The sequence below is a fragment of the Hetaerina americana genome, unplaced genomic scaffold, assembly GCF_022747635.1.
Source record: "Hetaerina americana unplaced genomic scaffold, ioHetAmer1.1.p SCAF_2, whole genome shotgun sequence".
NCBI classification, from domain to species: Eukaryota; Metazoa; Arthropoda; class Insecta; order Odonata; family Calopterygidae; genus Hetaerina; species Hetaerina americana.
The window spans coordinates 23,210,825-23,229,618 of record NW_027286763.1 but is presented as its reverse complement, the minus strand read 5'-3'; the positions used below and the strand labels follow the sequence as shown (position 1 = coordinate 23,229,618).

Genomic DNA, 18,794 nt, shown 5'->3' with positions numbered 1-18,794 from the left:
TGGAACACCGCTGGATGAAATTAAATTATATTAAAGATGATTATGTTGAAAAATAAAACTTTTTTGAAAACATAAATTATCATTTTCATCATCAGGCTGAGAACTTTTCAGAGCACCTTCACATTGTGATATTTCTACAAGAAAATCCACCCCTAACTGCTTGATCACTAGGAAGTGATAAATAATTAAATAGACGAGTCCTTTTCCTTCTTTGAACCCAAGGGAGCCTGCCACCCGCACCAACCTTCAGCGAAGGACCCAGAGTCGTGGCTGCCCGGGATGAACAGGTCCCGGAGTCTCTTCTGCCCGATCTGCGGCCTGAGGTCGTGCATCCACGTGGGTCGCGTCTTGACACACGCCGATGCGAGGACGTCTGCGGTGCCTCCCGCCGCCGCCGGCCGGAGGTACGCCACCCAGTGGCCGTAGCAACGCTCCACATACCTGCAAGGACGAGACATATGTCGCAACAAAACACGCCTCCTCCCGCCTCTCCAAGGTCAGGGTTTTTGTGTGACGTAGGCATGGTTTGGCAATCATCATATTTATTGTTTTTGTAAGATCTCTTCTTGTACACATCTTAGTTACCTCGGATGTTAGGTGCTGGAGAAAACCTATCCTCGTTTCTCATGAACCGGTGTTTATTTTTTAATCGACGATTTAACATTAAAAGTGCCCTGCATAGGCATTGAGCACAGTTTTGAATGGGTAGTTTTTGTACAAATATTTCATCAAAATGTTTTAGCTTTTAGATATTCGTATCTTGTATCCTTTTGAAGAATTTTTTAGCAAAAACATCCGTGAAAATATTAGCCAACACAACGACCTAGCGCTGCATGGGGCTAGATTTAGGCGAAACGTGGAAGTGCTCACACTTCTTAATGTTCTACCAGCTATGAATGACTAGTGATGACACATGGAAAGAGGAAAGCTTTTTGATTGTGATAAGAACATTGACATGGGTTATTTATGACGGCAAATAATGAATAACATTATTCATCATTATTAATAGGCCTTATTGCATTTTTTAGATGCCTAATTTATTTCTCAGCTCCTACAAATCTTCTCCATATCATAGTTCCCAGATAATTTTAATGATAGGCATCTTAAATAAACCTTCAAACTTGCGCATCATTCCGTTGCACTCGGGCACACCAGTGCCATACTGTTATAGTCAGTGACATCACTTGTTTCATGAAATTAGGCAAGGGGCAAAATTTTAAGCAAAAGGGCATGATAGTGACCAATCAACCTGAATGCCACTAGTGGGGTGCTATTGCGCCTATTGTGTGAACACTTCTAAAAGTACTCCTGATAAATTTGTCTTGACCATTCAAATAGAAGAGCCCAACAGGCATGGACGAAGGCAGTGCAACAGACTGAATAGTTCATAGCCATCAGCAATAAAACTCTATTATTTGGATGTGAAGGCCATTTTTAGGCAAGTTCTCAAAAGAATTTAACAGTGTTCAAATTTACAAATATGTATATATAAAACCCATATTTTTATTGGCATTATTCATTAATAAAATGAGCAATACTCAGGCAATATTCTGTGAAAATGATTCTTTTACTAAGTTACTATCAATACTACCTTTTACTAGTACTAAAACATAATTGGTAACATTCCATAAATAATATCTTCTTAACACATGTGGCCACTCACTATTTTCTATGGAATATTAGACTACATCAGATACCGCACGTGTTGTTTAAAGACCAACCAAATGCTTAAATTAGAAAAGAACATTTGAGGCTGATACAGTTCAACCCAAGCAATGGCACCAGGTAATTAAACATGATTTACAGGATTATATTATTGATCCTGTATAGTAAGGACTACCATGACTGACATTCTTTCAAACCATGAATAATTAATTAAATACTATTTATTATTGCAGTATATTTTTTCAATTTTTTTCCTATTACAAAGCTACCAGTTGGAGGATGACACGGAAAACTTCATGAGACATAAGATGATAGGAGGGAGCATTTTGGCAACGTCATCATGAGCTCTCGAAGATGCCGTTGAATGTTAAAAGCCAGGTTGTTTCTAAATTAAATTCGATGAAGTTACAAAGTAATAATTTTTCATTGCAAAAATAACCGATTTCATGAAGTCACGCCTCAAACAACCAAATAGGAAAAGGATAACGAATGCAGTCATTTTTTCCTTAAGTTATGATGCGGAATGCATCCAAACAAATCCAGTGATAGCAAACAATTTTGAAATATGATCAGATGCATTTTAGACTTCTCTTTTCAAAAACTGGAATATTATTTGACCAGTTTTGTCCATGAGATGTTAATGATGAATTTTATACGAAATACAGATAAAACTGAATCAATGAAAGAAGAAACAGTAATTTCATTCGATAAAATATTCTACCGCCAGTAGTGACCTGAATTAAAAGATTAGCTATGGCAGATTTATTCGGACTATCTGCTACTGTTGATATCAATGTGCTTATAATATAGCCATAAGTTATCAAGTTAAAACATCGAGTTATAATATTGATACATAAGGGGATGTTATAGAGCAAAAATAGAACATAAATCCATGGAGGATGGTAAAGAGCTAAGTATTATCGAAGAAAAATAGGAAAGTATCAAGAAAGGGTTATCGAAAGCCGCAAAATACACTATTGGAACCGTGAACACGAAAAGGAATAGGAAACCATGGATCACGGATGAAATGATTACAAATATGGATGAGAGGAGAAAATGGAAGAATGTAAATACAGAGTTAGGCAAAATGAAGTACGAAGAATTAAACAATAGATTGAGGCGGGCAACAAATAGAGCAAAAGAAGCATGGTGGAAGACGCAGTGCGAGGATATGGAAAGTCTGCAGAGGAAGGGTGAAATCGGTGCGCTGTACAGCAAAGTTAAATCTTTATCGGGAATTAAGGAAGGGAGATCTATGCTAACAATTAGAGATAAGGCGGGTAAGGTAATAGTTGACACAGGAAAGATCCAAAATAGATGGAAGGAGTATATAGAAGAACTGTATAGTAAAGAATTTAGACCAACAAAGTTAGACATAGAAAAGGAACATGACGTAGAGAAAGACAGCTTAGGTCCAGGCATACTCTACGATGAGGGCATTAGGGGTGATGAAGCTAATTAAGGCCGTGGGGGTGGATAACATGCCTGCGGAACAAGTGAAATGTTTAGGAAAATGTGGGAGGAAGAGGCTATATGGGCTGATTCGTACTATTTATGAGGAAGGAATCTGGCCGGAAGACTTTGTGAGATCAGTTATAGTTCCTATTCCGAAAAAGGTAAAGGCTACATCATGTGAGGACTACAGGACGATAAGTTTGATATCACACACAGCTAAAGTTGTTCTCAGGATCATAAACAAAAGGATAGAGAGTAGGGCAAATGATTACCTAGGGGATGATCAGTTTGGGTTTAGGAAGGGGAGAGGTACGCGTGATGCCATTGCAGTAATGAGATTATTAATCGAGAGGAATATAGAATACAACCAGGAGGTATTTGCCTGTTTCGTAGATTTCGAAAAAGCGTTTGATAGAGTGAATTGGGAAAAACTAATGAAATTATTGCAGAAAATAGGAATAGATTGGAGGGATAGGAGGCTAATTCGCAACCTTTACATGTCTCAGACTGCTCAGGTGCGAGTGGGGAACGGGGAGGGCGGATGCGAAATTATAGGAAGAGGTGTAAGGCAGGGTTGCCCATTATCACCGTTGCTGCTCAACCTGTATGTGGATGAAATGATTAAAGAGGCATGGGAAGAACTGGAGGTAGGAATGAAAGTGGGCGGGGAATTCGTAAAATCAGTTAGGTTTGCTGATGGCCAAGCTTCAGTTTGTCAGTCAGCCAAGGGGTTGCAAGCATTGCTGAGTGAATTGGAAATTCAGTGCGACAGGTATGGGATGAGAATCAATATTAATAAAACAAAGTTTATGCGATTTTCTAGAAAAAAGGGCTAAGCTAAACATTAAAATAGGAGGGCAAAAACTAGAGCAGTTTACTAATCTCGGTAGTGTTTTGGACCAACACGGTCAAAGTAGTAGGGACGTAAGGAGAAGAATTGCGCTAAGGAAAGAGGATTTCACCAGGAGGAGGGAGTTGATGACAGGGACGTTGAGTAAGGATGTTAAGAAAAGACTCGTAAAAACTTTTATATGGAGCATAGCTATGTACGGCGCGGAAACGTGGCCATTAAAGCAGGAGGATCGACTTAGACCGGAGGCTTTTGAAATGTGGGTGTGGAGAAGAATGGAGAAGGTGAAATGGACAGAGAAGAAAACAAATGAGGAAGTACTTGGTATGGTGGGCGAAGAGAGGGGTTGGTCGGGAGAAATCCTATGGAGGCAGGAAAAGTGGATGAAGGGGGTGTTGACCGGCAGTGGGATGTTGAAGACTGTGATAGAGGGTAGAATGTTGGGCAAAAGAGGAAAGGGAAGGAACAGGATAGGGATGTTGGACGGGATGAAGGGAAGAAGAAAGTGCTCAGAGATGAAGAGGGACCTGATGTAGAGTAGGATACTGGATTTTGTATTTTCGTTATGAATCACAAAATATTTATTTAGTAGCTGTGTCCATCCAAAAACCTACCTTAACCTGTAGATTAACTAATAATAATAATAAAAATAATAATAATTAGTGATTTATTTCCAGAGACAGGTAAAATCCCATAGGTCGGAAGTCAAGTTACCTCTGAAAATTGACTCCACCAAAGTACCATTATAGGTCCTGTATCATGTAGCATCATGCATTTTTTAACATGTCGACCCAACTCCGTAATGCTAAAGAAGATTCTGACTAATTGGCTGAGGAGGCTCTGTTAAAAGGTGTGTCTTCCAGGTCTTCACTACAAAACTCAAACAAGGCCCAATATCCAGAACCGAGTACCTTATGACCATCATCATTAAGAATACTTATGTTAACATTCCTATGCATTTAATTTCAGTGGTGACTGAATCAGCTTTCAAACTCTTTCACGATATTCAGAGGTGAACTTTACTACTCTATGAATGGCATCGCACCTTTTTAAACGTTCTTTGCAATGACTTTGTTGATCCCCGTGGACTATGAAATTTAAATGTTGAATGACGAACTAGTGTTCCAATTAATTATTTTTATAATTTTTAATTGGTTGATTGAATGATAGTAATTGATTGTGTAAAATATTTTCGGGTCTCCAAACAAATTTAAAAATGTAAAGACTTATTATGTAACAATAGGTATCTATATCAGAACTCATTCGGCGTCCCGTTTTCATTCACTTAACCCTTTCCTTGCGATAAGATTTCAGTCAGTTTTCCAAAAGCTTTTTCTTCAATTTTTGCGTCACTTTGCTTTAGCCAAGGCTAGTTAAAATATTTCAACATAATTTTAATTACTTCCTTGAAAATAACATTGCATCTCAGCTTATGAAAAAGTAACATGGCTATATTCGGAGGATGCGGTGAATTTCAAATACTCATATGATACGCCTTCATCAAACGTCATTGCCATCCGACAGATTATTTTACTTCATCAGGCAAAACCTTGGTGAAGTATAAGAGTGTTTCCGGGGGCTGGAGCAGCTGAGGGTGCCGTTCTGTTGGCCGCCCGTGCTAGCAGGAGGGGGGGAGAATATGTCACCCGTACCCGATGTCGTCGTCCGGTATCTTGGAGATGAGGTCAGTCTTAGTGGACCCGGAGGGCGTGGCGGGCGTGAAGGAGAATAGCGGGGCGTGGCCGGTGGCGAGGGCGGGGTCCTCGTCAAAGACGGCCATGTAGTCGCCGGCCTGGAGCGGCGCGTCCTCCCAGTTTACTTCGAGGAGGCGCGTGTCCCCCGTCCCCGACCCCACCGACGAGACCACCAGCGACACCCGGAGGCCGGAGTGACAGGGCTCGGGGGCCGCCACCGCTGAGCGCCGAGGGAAGGAGGAGAGAGAGAGATATGCTTACTAAGGCTTTTCTCCTTCTCCACGGTGACCAGGGCTCGAGTTTCCAAGCCAATCCAACCGAAGAAATAATGACAATACTGAGCATTAAGAATGGTTGCCGGAGACATCGAAGGTGGGTTTTCACAAAAGTAGTTACAGCAGCAATTTTGATAACAACCCGAGGAAATCAGGCAACTATGTACTGGAACTCAACGGCATTACCCGAGATTTTTTTAAATCCAGGATAACCTAGATCCAATTAACAATCCCTATTGTTAAGAAGAGTTTAAAAACCGTTTTCTAGATTAGGTGATAGATCTACCAATTAATTTACATTCGGAAGTAAAACTCATTGCCAATGATTATATCACCAACAGGTGGATTGAGTATGGTCATCTGATACTCCAAAATTATACATTTTATACACTGGTGTATAAAATACAATATGGAAAACAACTTTAGTAAGAGCACGCTAATAACTTTTTCGAATATAAAAACATACATCAGAATACCATACGTTAGGCGAACAAGAAGTCCTTAGGAAAAATATATAGACAACTTATTTTGGGTAGATTGCTTTTTTTCGACATGCCTTCTTTTACCTAGATACTCGTACACTTTCTCTAACTTTTAAAGCCATCATTAAAGTAGGTTTTCGGAAGGTCCTCAAAATAGGCGTCGGTGTTGGCGATGGCATCTTCGTTCAATGTGAATCGCTCTCCGCCGAGACATTTTTTCAAGTTTGGAAATACAAATGTCACTGGGGCCAAATCTGGTGATTACGTTGGATATTGTAATAATTCGAGTTTGAATTCCATAAATTTCGCCATCGAAACTGCACAGGTCGGCACCCGTGAATTTATAGAGAATTTTTTTTTCAAAATGAGTACATCTTTTCTTAATTATTTCGCTAAATCGGTGCAATAGCGATGCATAATAAACTGCGCATGTTAAATTTGATAATTCGTCATAAAAAATGCACATCGTGTACTCCAAATATGATCTAAAGAAAAAGGGCTAACAATAAGAGTGACGGGAGGCGTGGGGCGACGGGGATGAGTGCGGGAGGAAGGCAGTGAGTGGGTGGATGGGGCAGACAGTTGACGCCATGGATCTTCACTAATTACGCGTTGGTATTATTCTAATCTTCAGATTAAAAACTTTGTTTTCTTAAAATTTCATGCCCGTAATTTGCGTGATATCTGGAATCTTGAGAGCTTTATTCTATAATTAGTTACGCTGTCGCGTAATTTGAAATCACTTTTCATCCGAGGGGAATTTAGAGGTGGCCATTCAATTCCTTGAATACATAGAGCAAGTACTACGCCTTTTGAGTGACGCTCCGCTTTTAATTAAGGACGGTTCACAATAAGGTCGATTAAAAAATAAACTAAGGTCATCAATTTGCATTTCAATTGCCGAGTCCCATTATAGACCAGATGACAGGTGAAATGCTGAAAAAATACATTACAACCCTCTGCAAAGAAATAATAGATGAACAGACCTTTGACAGATAATTTTGGTCAAATGAATTTAAAGAAAGTAAATCGCCGATCACAGAATCTCATTTATTATTATGTGTAATGAGAGCCTTGAATAACCGTGTGCAGAATCAAACTCTTGGAGTTACTGTTACTTCACCCGTGGGCGTGGGTTCTACAGGAAGGAATATAAAAGCAAAATTAGAAAAAGTCTATTAAAAATACCAGCGAGTATAATACTGCAACGAGTGCCACAGAATTTGCAGTAGATTTGGAAGATACTGATCCTAAATATTTATGCTCCCGGAGCAAGTAGTCAACTCCAAATTAAAAAAGATAAGAATATTGTACAATATATGCATTTGTATTTAAAAGTAAGAATGTTGATATTTCCGCGAATTCCAATGCCATTATTTCCGCAAGCGTGAACTGTAGTCTTATCAGTGACGATTATCTTGAAAAACCCACAAGATGCAGACAGGAGTAAATAGGAGATTTGGATGAATCCTGAATATTAAAGTCTGAACGAATGCAAGCGCAATGATTAGCTAGTAAGTTACTCATACTTTTTAGGAAGGGCCTCCGTTTCTGACCAACCGTGAACACCGACAGCTAAACAAGCTGGCAGGAAAGATTGAACTCTCCGCAGTGAAATTGAAATATCTTGAAATTCTACGGAAGTGGTATTGCGCTCAATTCAAAGCAGCCTGGGAATTATATCTAGGGAAGATTTAATCCTGTACTGCTCGGCTTTACACATGGACATTGTGATGAATGGATTTAACCGACTCCTTTGAAGACTATTGGATGAATGAAAATAAATAAGAAATAAATCAATGCTCTATTCGCAATTGGTTTGCCCTCAAACATAAAAAATGTCAAAAAGCAAAGATAATTTCATGACCGAATTATTGCTGAAGGTAACGGCAATAATTTTTAAATTTGAAACGATCGCAATGCAATGGGATAGTCCTGAAGTTTAAAAAATAACTTCAGCTCGAACAACGAGATTGGTATAGGGGATGCTATATGAAGAACCGCTAATAGACCTCAAGAACTACATGCAGTGATCAGCGATCGACTTGAATGAGGGAGTTCTCTCTTCTGACTTAAGGTCAAAACATTTCAAGAGGAGTTGCCAGAACTAGAATCTAGTAATTCCCTTTTCACATTTTCGCCATCAATCACCATAGAAAAATGATAATACTGAGTGAATCCAGGAATACATTTTCAAGTACCTCCTCCATGTGGAACATGCGCTTGAAGAATAATTTCCTAAGAACAATATGCCGCCACGTGTTATGTGTCTTTATTTAGAATGGATATTTCATTATTAATATCAGCCATGATGATAAATACGAGGACTGGCTTCCAGCAACTCTCCAAACAGTCCTTGTTATTCTCTCGCGTGCGAATACTTTCTCATGGTCGAGTTTAATTGTGCCCCCGAGTGCCTCCTGCGGGTTGTGGGCGATCTCTGGGTGTCGACGTCAACCGCGCAGTTTGAATCGCGCCAATTTCCTTGAATGAGCCATGAAATTGAAAAAATAAACCGCGCAGTGCTGTACTCGACGGACATGCAACAGAGGGCGCGCATCGGACTCGGTGGTGACGATTCCACGAATTTCTACGAAGGTGAAATTTTGTACGATTTTGTTGGTCAGGTCAAAACAAGTGAGAAAAAATAGGTCAAGATAAGCGATATGGTAGTGTTAAATAAAAGAAAAGGTGATTGAAGGCAGACCCCGTGGAATGCCCATTCCATTAAAAATTAATTTCATGTTGATATGACCCATTCAATCCGTTGCACTGCATGCGCAAGATGGAAGCTGGCGTTGAATTTTTACGTTTTTTAATATTCTGAGACTACGAAAACATTCTTTCGGACGTCTAATGAACGGGGATCCTCCTCTACTGCGAAGCGATGGTATATAATATTCGACCTTAGTGGTGACGGATGAGCCAGCCTTCTCCCAACTAGAAGCCCTCCGACAATCGAAATTCATTTTTACGGTGTGATGTCTTCCCCAAGTTGAGTCACTCCCCTTCGAGGTGCCCACGACAACGCTGGTGCTCACAGATATCTAGCGCCTGGATTTATTTTGGGGTGAGTCCGGGTTAGAAATCGGCCCTTCGACGAGGGGCTGCACTAGCCCATTGCTTGGACTGCGTGCACATTGCAGCGTCGGAAATCGCCTTCGTATTTTCCTATAATCGTATCTTCAGACTCAAACTGGTTCTTCAGTTTCGGGCCAATTAGCGCACGAGCCGCAGAGATAACTTTTACCTCCAAACAACAATTGACGGTAGAAACAACGAACGGCAGTTAGTTCCTCGACCCCGTGACACAATTGGTGGAATGATGTCGGGAATGCGATCAATCGAGAGCCGACCAAAACAAAAGAGGCGTGCTCGGCGAGTGGAGGGGCAAGAGCCCTCTCCAGCCACGCTGTGACCATCGAGTGGGACGCATTGTTTTTGCTCTGCCTGTTGACCTACGTACGCGTTCGCAAAAGCGGGAAGGTTTGTGCGGTCCGTCACGCATCCGGTAATTCACCGTTTTGACCAATGCACAGATTATTCCATGGACATGGTTTCGCCTATTCTTTGTTCGCTTGGCTTAGAAGACATATAAAAATATTTTATTGTCCTCGGACGCAAGGTCCCCTGGGAACCTAATAAATAGCACCTGTGCGTTCGGAGAAAAAGCTGACCAAACTACATTGAAAATGCAAACAGGAATTAAGTTGATGCATACGAATCTCAAATCAAAAATACAAAGAAACCTGGAACACAGAATTAGTACAAACAACGAAAAATACAAATATATAAACGATAATCACTTACAGCTGTCAGACATAGCTTAATAATCAATATAGCTATTCAAACACTATGAATTTATATCTATCGCCATTATTTCAAAACCTTTTCCTTCAGGAAGAGGTCAATAATGGTGTATTTTTATCTGTTACGTAAGTGCAACCTAGAACCGTGGATGACCGCTTACAGATATGGTATAAGCTGGGGGGACACAGAGATGGTCGGTGGCGATTGTAGTTTTCATGCAGTGTCCTGGCGGAAAACAAATTCGGAAGATAATGCGGGCCGTAGGAATTTAACAATCCGCAAAACGGAAGGATCAAGCAAATATTTTCTCTCGGTGTTAACAACAAAACAAGAAAGTAACTCAAGGGTTGAGAAATATTTTCAGTTTTCCGTAAGTTAAAAATAAAAAAAATGAAATTTTTTGTACACTAGTATTTTGTACGTAACACAATATGTAACAAGATCTGGAATATAATAATTAGCTCTTCCATTAGATCATAATATACAACGCGGCAATTTGCAGAGGTGAAAGTCGAGGTGAACAATATTGATTGTTTACGTATGTGACGATAAGGACAAGCCATTAAAGGATCACATTTCCCATTTTATCACAGATAGCGAAAATGCGTGAGTTCTTCAATAATTCCCTATAAAATCCAAGAGATGGTGCTCGCAGAATTGGAAAAAAATTAGATTTTAGTAATTAGTAATCCCCATCTCTCACCAGACTGCTTCCAAAATTCTTGATACATCCTGGTTTCATTTTCACAGTCGATTCAAAGAACAGACTTTTGTTTATTTGGAAAAATGGAAAAAATGATTTCCGTGCAGCGATTAAATAATTCTTTTTAAAAGGCTCAATACCAAAAGAGATCAAAGCCGAATTGGATAAAGTTAATGGCTCATCTTCTCCTGTGTTTGCGACTGTTCACCATTTGGTAATTGAGTTTAAACGTGGCCGTATGTTCACAAATAAAAATAAAATCGTTCGGGACATCCGGTGGGAGTGACTCTCACCGAAATGATTGACAAAATCAACTATGTCTTTTTGACTGTGCGTACAATTCGTTAGTACAGCGTTTTCAATTTTGCACGAATAATTGGGTGTGAAAAAAATCTCGGCAAGATGGGTTTGCCCTTAGTTGAGTACGAGTATAAACACAATCATGTCGTCGTCGATCCGGAGGTTAATTTGACGCCTTTTCATAGCAATTATTACGAGTTTCTGGGTCGATACATAACTGTGGACGAAACATGGATACACTCCTAACCTTCAGGGACAAAGGACCAGTCAAAACAGTGGGTTGCCTTAGACGATCGGGTTCTAAAGATGGTGAAGACAGTGAAATCAGCCGACAAGGTGATGGCTTAGGGTTTTTGGGATGAATGGGGAACCATCTACATCGATTGCATGCAAAAAGCACATAAGATAATAAGAGAGTATTATGCGTCGTTATTGCATAGGTTCGGCGTAGAACTCAACAAAAAACGTCCTCATTGGCAAAGAAAATATTTTCAATCAAGACTATGCACGGGTACGCACACATGCGCCGTTTCGATGGCGAAAATTATTAGATTACAGTTTGAATTATTAAAACACCCACCGTATTCACCAGATTTGGTCCCGTTGTTTTTTTTTATTTCCAAACTTGAACAAATGGCTCGCCGGAGAGCGATTCACGCCGAACGAGGAGGCCACACCACCAACAGAGATGCCTATTTTTAGAACCCTCAGAAAACCTACCCTTCGGACGGGTTAAAAGAGTTTGAGAAAAGCTGGGGAAAATGATTCAAGCTAAAACAAAAAATGTTTAAAAATAAAAATATTACCAAAATAATTTGTTTCAATTTTTTTCCTAATGACTTATTGGACGACACACGTATGATGTTGGATTATCCCATTCCTCTTTCTGTCCCATGATAAAACAGGTGCTTGGTACTCATCATAGTATTCTGTGATACAAATTCCGCCCTCTTTATTATTTGTTTGCAATACTGTACATATCTTTGACATGTCAGGCGCTTTTTCTTTACCGCTGATCAACTTTTACATACGTACTTGAACACTGGATCGTAAGTTAATCTATGAAATAAGTATTTCTCATCTCACGTACAATTCTCGTTTAACTACATAAAATTTAGTTGTTAAAACTATATAAAGTTTAGAATGTGCTTACCTTACGCTAAGATGAATCATGCGATACGATATAGATAGACCTATATCGTATTGCGAACGCTATTTTTGAGGAAGACAATTTGTGAGGACAATAACTGACAATTTGTGAGGACAAGAAGACAATAATTTGATCTTCAGAATATGTAAAATGTGGAGATGCTTTTGTACCAAATGGTATTTTTTCTTTCTCTCTTAATGATAAATTGTACAAGGTTTGTAGACGTATGGTTCTTGTCATTATAATATGTAAATATCGTGCAAAATTATTTATTGATGACAAATTTATATAAGCTAATATATCTAAAGTAAATTCAAATATTTATTCCAAGATTTTAAAAAATGTAAACATTAAACAAATCAGATAATCCAATATTATTCCTAGTAACTAGTAAACCTAAACTAGTAAAGAAGGCATTTTTGTGTTTTGTTTTCAAACAATTTAATTATTTTAAGAATAATAATGCTACTTTACATGTTTCTAGTTCTTTACTACGATTTCTATTTCTGGTGCTACAACTAGTATATTTACGCGCCGTAAAATACGATTACAGTAACCATTATTCAGACGACTTGAATTAAGAGGATAACCGCAAACTCGCATATAAAGCCAAGATCCAATGAAAAAAAGACAAGACTGCTCCTTTCCAACAGGTGCAGATTCTGAACATGATTAGAGATTATTGCTACCAGTCAATATTGAATTCGAAAATTTTGTGCAAAATGACCTTAAGCGCTAGTTTTTGATACGCGGAGTCAGGGTTCTCCTTGGAGATGTGAAACAGTTCGCCTATCTCGGAAGTGTTTTTGACCAATTTGGTCAAACTAGTAGGGATATAGCGAGAACAATTGATATTGGCAAAGAGGCTTTGACAAGGAGGGGACAATTTATGCCCGAGACGTTAAGTAAAGATGTTAACAAAAGGCTCGTCAAAACTTAAATATGGAGTGTGGTTTTGCAAATGTGGTAACATGGTCATTGAAGCAGGATGATAGGTGTAGATAGGAGGCTTTTGAAACGTGGGTGTGAAGAAGGATGGAGAAGGTAAAGGGGGCAGAAAGGAAAACAAACGATGAAGTGCTAGGCATGGTGTGGGATGAGAAGGGATTGTTGGGAGAAATAAAAAAGTGGCAGGAGAAAGATGTATTCCGAGCATTTTGATTGGCATTGGGATGTTAAAGGCTGTGCTATCGGGGACAATGTTAGGCGGAAAGCGAAGGAATCAGAGAGGTATATTGGATGGAAAGAAGGTAGGAGGGAAGTATTCTGAATTGAAGAGGGAATAATTGTAGGGTCGGATATAAATTTGTTTTGTTAGGACAGGAAAAGAAATATATCGTTCTACCATCTTAGAGTCTGTATCAAATCTATTACGTACTTTAAACGGTAGGATTCCGATAGTAATTACAAATCTTTGCGCTAACGTTTATTTCAAATTGTTAGAATTTTTAGATTTAACCCCTGCGGACACTTTCATTCACCATCGACGGTAAACGAAATCCGTAAATATGCAATGTTATTGAGCATTACACGGTGAAACCAAAGTGTTGAAAGTATTGGATAGAACGTCGACATCTAATGGAATCTTAACAATATTAATTATTTGTTGATTTTATTCATCTTTCCCGGTTGAACGACGCCGGAATCAGCCAAGGCGTCCAGGCAATCGAGGTCTCGTGGGCGCCGCGTTACAACGTTCCTCCGCATTGGACGGGATGACGTCGCCGAATACGCGGACCGGACCGAAAACTCATTCAGATCAAACAATTTTGTCTCGTTATCTTAAATATATTTGAAGCACTTCTGGCAACAGCACCAAATAGCCAAGAGCGTACATAAAGAAGAGAAGACATGTATTTTATGGCAATTTAATAGAGTAAACCTTTTACGCAAAACCCATTCATACGCACCGTGGTCCCATATCCCTTAGACACAGACACTCGTGACGTCAAAATAAAAAAATAAATAAATCAAATGGGTTTTCAATGTCAGTGAATTACTTTGTGGCGCCGACTCCGTGAACGCTTTATCTCCACTGCGTAAAAGGAAAATGGGGTCAGCGGGATCAGCGTGGTCGGAATGTTTTCGAAGCGTCAACGTTTCATTCGAGACACACACGACCGTGCAATTAATAAGAATGGACATTCATTTCCTCAACTACGTCATTCTCTTCGAGTCGCAACGAGGGCGAGTGGCAGGGTGTGTTACGAGATCATCCATAATTATATTTACTCGCGTGGACGTCATGTGTTCATGTGAGGAGAGCAAGAGTTAACGGACAGACCGATTCCTCCATCCAAGTCGAACCGGCACTTGAACTCTGGATTCCTCGTGACCGCGTCTCGTCTCAGGGTAGAAAGTGTGTTTTAATCTGTCCGTTTCGCAGTTTATTTCCAGTATCGAACGGGTGGGGCGACCCAACAATTATTCTCCGAATGAAGCCCAGATCATTCCCTCTAAGCAGGAGTAGGTTCATGGCCAACCTTCGTGACAGTATCACAATAAATGTTGAGCGGGGATAAGACAGAAGCCAGTAACAATTGATTTGTATCCTTTTTTTTCAATCAAGTCAATACTGTTTTTGGTTCCACACCAATTGTATCGTAAAGTGCCTATAAATCTTCCCCCGGGAATCATTCCCTTTAGAAGTAATGTTGTCGCATAGGAGTGGTGATTATGTAGGAAGTATAGCAAGCGTAGTGTGTAGAGTTGCGAGTGGTGTAGTGTACGATGAGGTTAATGGATTATCATAATTGTTATTAATTAATTGAAGTATTATTTCTAATATTTGCTACATGTACATATACATATAGCAAATATATATTAGTTTTTTGATGGTATACTTTTTTGCGATTATTAGTATTTTTTATTTTTTGTTGTAATATATATATATATATATATATATATATATATATATATATATATATATATATATATATATATATACACAACAAAAAATTCCTTTTTTCCTTATTTAGATTGCGTGTCGGAGGGAGCCTATTGTGCGAATACGAGAAACGACCATTTGGACGGGGAACCTCCACAGCTTTGCACAATTTATAGTAAACAAATAGAAGACGGATAATACCGTAGTAGGCTTCTGCCGGAGGGGGCGGCGCCGTTCTCCCCCCCCTCCCGCCTCTTAGATGGAGGAATTCTCAACCAAGTTATTCAAGTGACCCCGTGACACACTTCCTTTTCAAGAGGCAAATTTTAGGGAATCTAGTCTAACTCCTTTTAACTGTAAAAAAAACCTCAAATCCTCTTATCAAAGGAAATAAACGGGAGAGGGAGAAGCTATCGAGTTCAAATGATGTCGCTGTCACTTATCGGAGAAACGGATTAGTAAATGTAGATAACTTAATCAGACACACTTGATTTTGTTATCCACCCAAAAAGATACTGCTCGAGGTTACCAAAATTGTTCCAACGCGCATCTTCGGTAGGTAAATTTACATTTATTCGAAGTAGTATACCGCACAAATATGTATTTAGCACGACCCGAGCTATAGTGCAGACATTTTGGGGACTACCTTAATGACCGTTTAATCCCGAGCATTATTAATCTGCTTACACTTTGCAAACTCACTCATCTTTTCATACTTCTCACCCCCTTTCAAATCCATATCATCCTCCTACCTTTTTTCACTTTCCTCAATTCAACGCTCACCCAACTATCCTTAACCTTCCATTCCAATAAATTGTTAATGAATGTGACTCGCCTCTAGTTTTCAATTCGGGCGCCTCTAGTTTTCAATTCGGGAGATTGGAAACATATCCTTGAGACGGATTCTCCTCATCGCAAGCTTAAATGTAAAATGAGCAATAAATACGCTTGTTCTCAGCCGACCTGCACCAACCGAGTTTTAATGCGACAGGCATGACGAAGCGAATTTTCGGTTCAAATGTTTGGATAAGTTTGTCGGAGGGCAAGAGAAATTGCCGGATGCCGCAACGTTTGACTCCACCGTCCCATTCACCAGGAACCACCTGGTCTCACCCCTTCGGAGGTACTCGGATTCGCTCCTCGCTTAACTGTCCCACCTAAGCGATTCAAATTACTTTGTTCGGTCATGTACTAGGAAGAAAATCAAATATCACGTAGTTTACAACTGGAATATCAATCCTCTTCGCTCTAAATTACAACGCTCACTAAAGAACAGGTAAATGTGGAATCTGCGCTGCCAAAGGATATTATTTGAAGATAGAGGAATACGTTTTCCCTGAGGAGATGAATATTCCGCTTTAAAAAAAACCATAAACACAATAACCCGCATCAACCCGCAGGTCGGTTTAGTAGGTGACGGTAGAGTTCACCCAGTACTAAGCCCTATACGGTGTGTGAAAATTCACACATCAGGGTAGGGGGGCCAGTTCCTTTCCCTGTGCCGGTTATGGTTTCCCAGGAAGACCTGGTACCCGAAAAATCACTTTAGCTTGGGTGGAGCTGCAGGTGCCCAGAGTGCCTTGCCCTGGAATCGAACCCAGGACCCTCCGGTCAGCAGTCCAACGCTGTACCCACTACCGACTACCGCGACCCTTATTCCGCTTTATTAACTGTTAATTAATTTGCACATGGAGGAATGTTATGAATATGAGGAAGATAAGAGCATCTACGAAATAATTAGAGAGCGCGAGAAAGACAAAAATAAGTCCGCAGGGACAGTTACTTATGGGGAAAATTACTCATTTAAATTAAGTAAGTTTCCTATAGTAACGGAAAATGAGGGAAGCGTATGACAGGATGCCCAGAGGACAAGACTATCTTCGACCGCAGCGAAAGAGAGAGAGAGGGCGGGGGGTGGGGGAGGGGGGGTAGAGAAGGGTTCTCCGTTCACGAATAACTCGATTGTTGACAGTTGATGGAACTGTCACGTCGTAATCGCCATGGGAGTGAGGACAAAATGATCAGATATACACTCACCACGGTGCCTGCGGAATCCGACGTATCGGGTGGTGGCGAGGTGCACCAGGGCCACGACAAGCGCCGCGGACGCCAACCGCCTCATGGTGCTGGAACGAAGGACACGGGAGGTGAGGGAATGGAGGAGTCACTTTGGCGCCGACATCGAGCACGCGTCACGGGCAAGCACTGGAAGAAGAGGGAAGGAAGAACCCCTCCCCCCCGTGGGCAGACTAGTGTACCCTGCGTGGGGATGAACCACAAAAGGGGGGGAGACTATTTGACCGGGGTTTTCCTCTCGGGCTTGCACGTCCCGGGAGGGAGGCGGGCACCTGGATCCCGGCCGCGTGATGGTCTACTCTGGCTCTGGAGCGCGTATACTTGTACGTTCACTTCTCGCCGGCTGCCCTCTCCGCCGCCGACTGAAGAGAACTTTCCCTTCCTCGGCGATCCCCTCGGGGGGCGGGGGAGCAGGGAGGGAGAAGCGGCGGAAACACTCTCAGCCGGGTGTCTCAAATGCTGAATACTACGTCGCCAGTCAATGGTGCTGACACCTACAGTTGGCGTCCTTCACGAGAGTTCCATCATTCATTCAAATGGCGCGTCTTAGTCAGCTTGGGGCGGCGTGGCGGGGTCGTCAGATGATTGTCCCGTCGTACTATGAATGCGGAAATCGCGGAAAACTCTCCAGTGAGTGAAGCAATGCCCCACAAGCATTCATTATATGTTTTGTGATGAAGGGAAGAGAGGTCGCACCTTCTTGGCAGCCTACTTCTTTACATTATATTTTTATTCGATTGCCATTGCAAATGTCGTCGGAGAACGAATTCGTTTATACATGAATGATTTCGATCGTATAGAATTTTGAGTGAGCTGGCACTCTTGCCCTATGTTATTATATCCATAACTAATTGATGGGGGCAAAAATTACCGAATGAAAATACGTAGATTCATCCACTCGAATCAAATATATAAGCCAATTGGATGGGTCCGGCCGTATTTCATTCACATTTCTAGATCTGCTTAGACTAAAAACGCATTTTTTTGGCTCTTCCTTTCCGGTTTTTGACAATATGAAAAAAAGCAGCAAATGATATTCTCAGTTCCTCTCTCGTTTACAATGCAAAACACAAACGTACTGATAACGCGACCGGTATGCTTGTGGTCCCGCTTTGACTTGGTCGCTCTTACTAAGTGTAATGAAACAGTCACCCGACACCATGTTTTGTTTTGGTTAGTGTTGTACCTTGTTTAACTCCAAAATTATCAGTCTGGGATGTCATTAAAAGATTTGTACGTTATCCTTCATGGTTTTACAAGCTTATAGCCGGCGATTTTTAACAATATCAATTTTTTCCACAGTTTATCTTTTATTTTTTACATATCTCATTTTGTATTTTCCTACAATCACTGTGAAATTTCTACACTCTTTGCTGTACTGATTATTGACGTATTTTTGTGTGGGAACGACGAGGGGATAGTTGGAAGAAGGGACTGTCAATTCTCA

General features: G+C 40.5%; 1 protein-coding gene across 2 annotated transcripts in view; it reads right to left on the bottom strand.

The window, feature by feature from the left end:
• LOC139687716 (PI-PLC X domain-containing protein 1-like) overlaps window positions 1-17,695 on the bottom strand; it is a 31,098-nt gene extending 13,403 nt beyond the window's left edge. Inside the window, exons 1-4 of one of the 2 annotated variants that reach the window (XM_071584975.1) lie at window positions 17,620-17,671; window positions 17,309-17,397; window positions 5,623-5,884; window positions 245-441 (exon numbers count right to left, since the gene is read on the bottom strand). In XM_071584975.1, coding sequence (XP_071441076.1) covers window positions 245-441; window positions 5,623-5,884; window positions 17,309-17,393 — 544 coding nt within the window. In that variant the 5' untranslated portion in view covers window positions 17,394-17,397; window positions 17,620-17,671. Of the gene's footprint in view, window positions 1-244; window positions 442-5,622; window positions 5,885-17,308 lie in introns of both variants that reach the window. The other variant, XM_071584974.1, reaches the window with a different exon arrangement.
• Window positions 17,696-18,794: the final 1,099 nt, after the last annotated feature.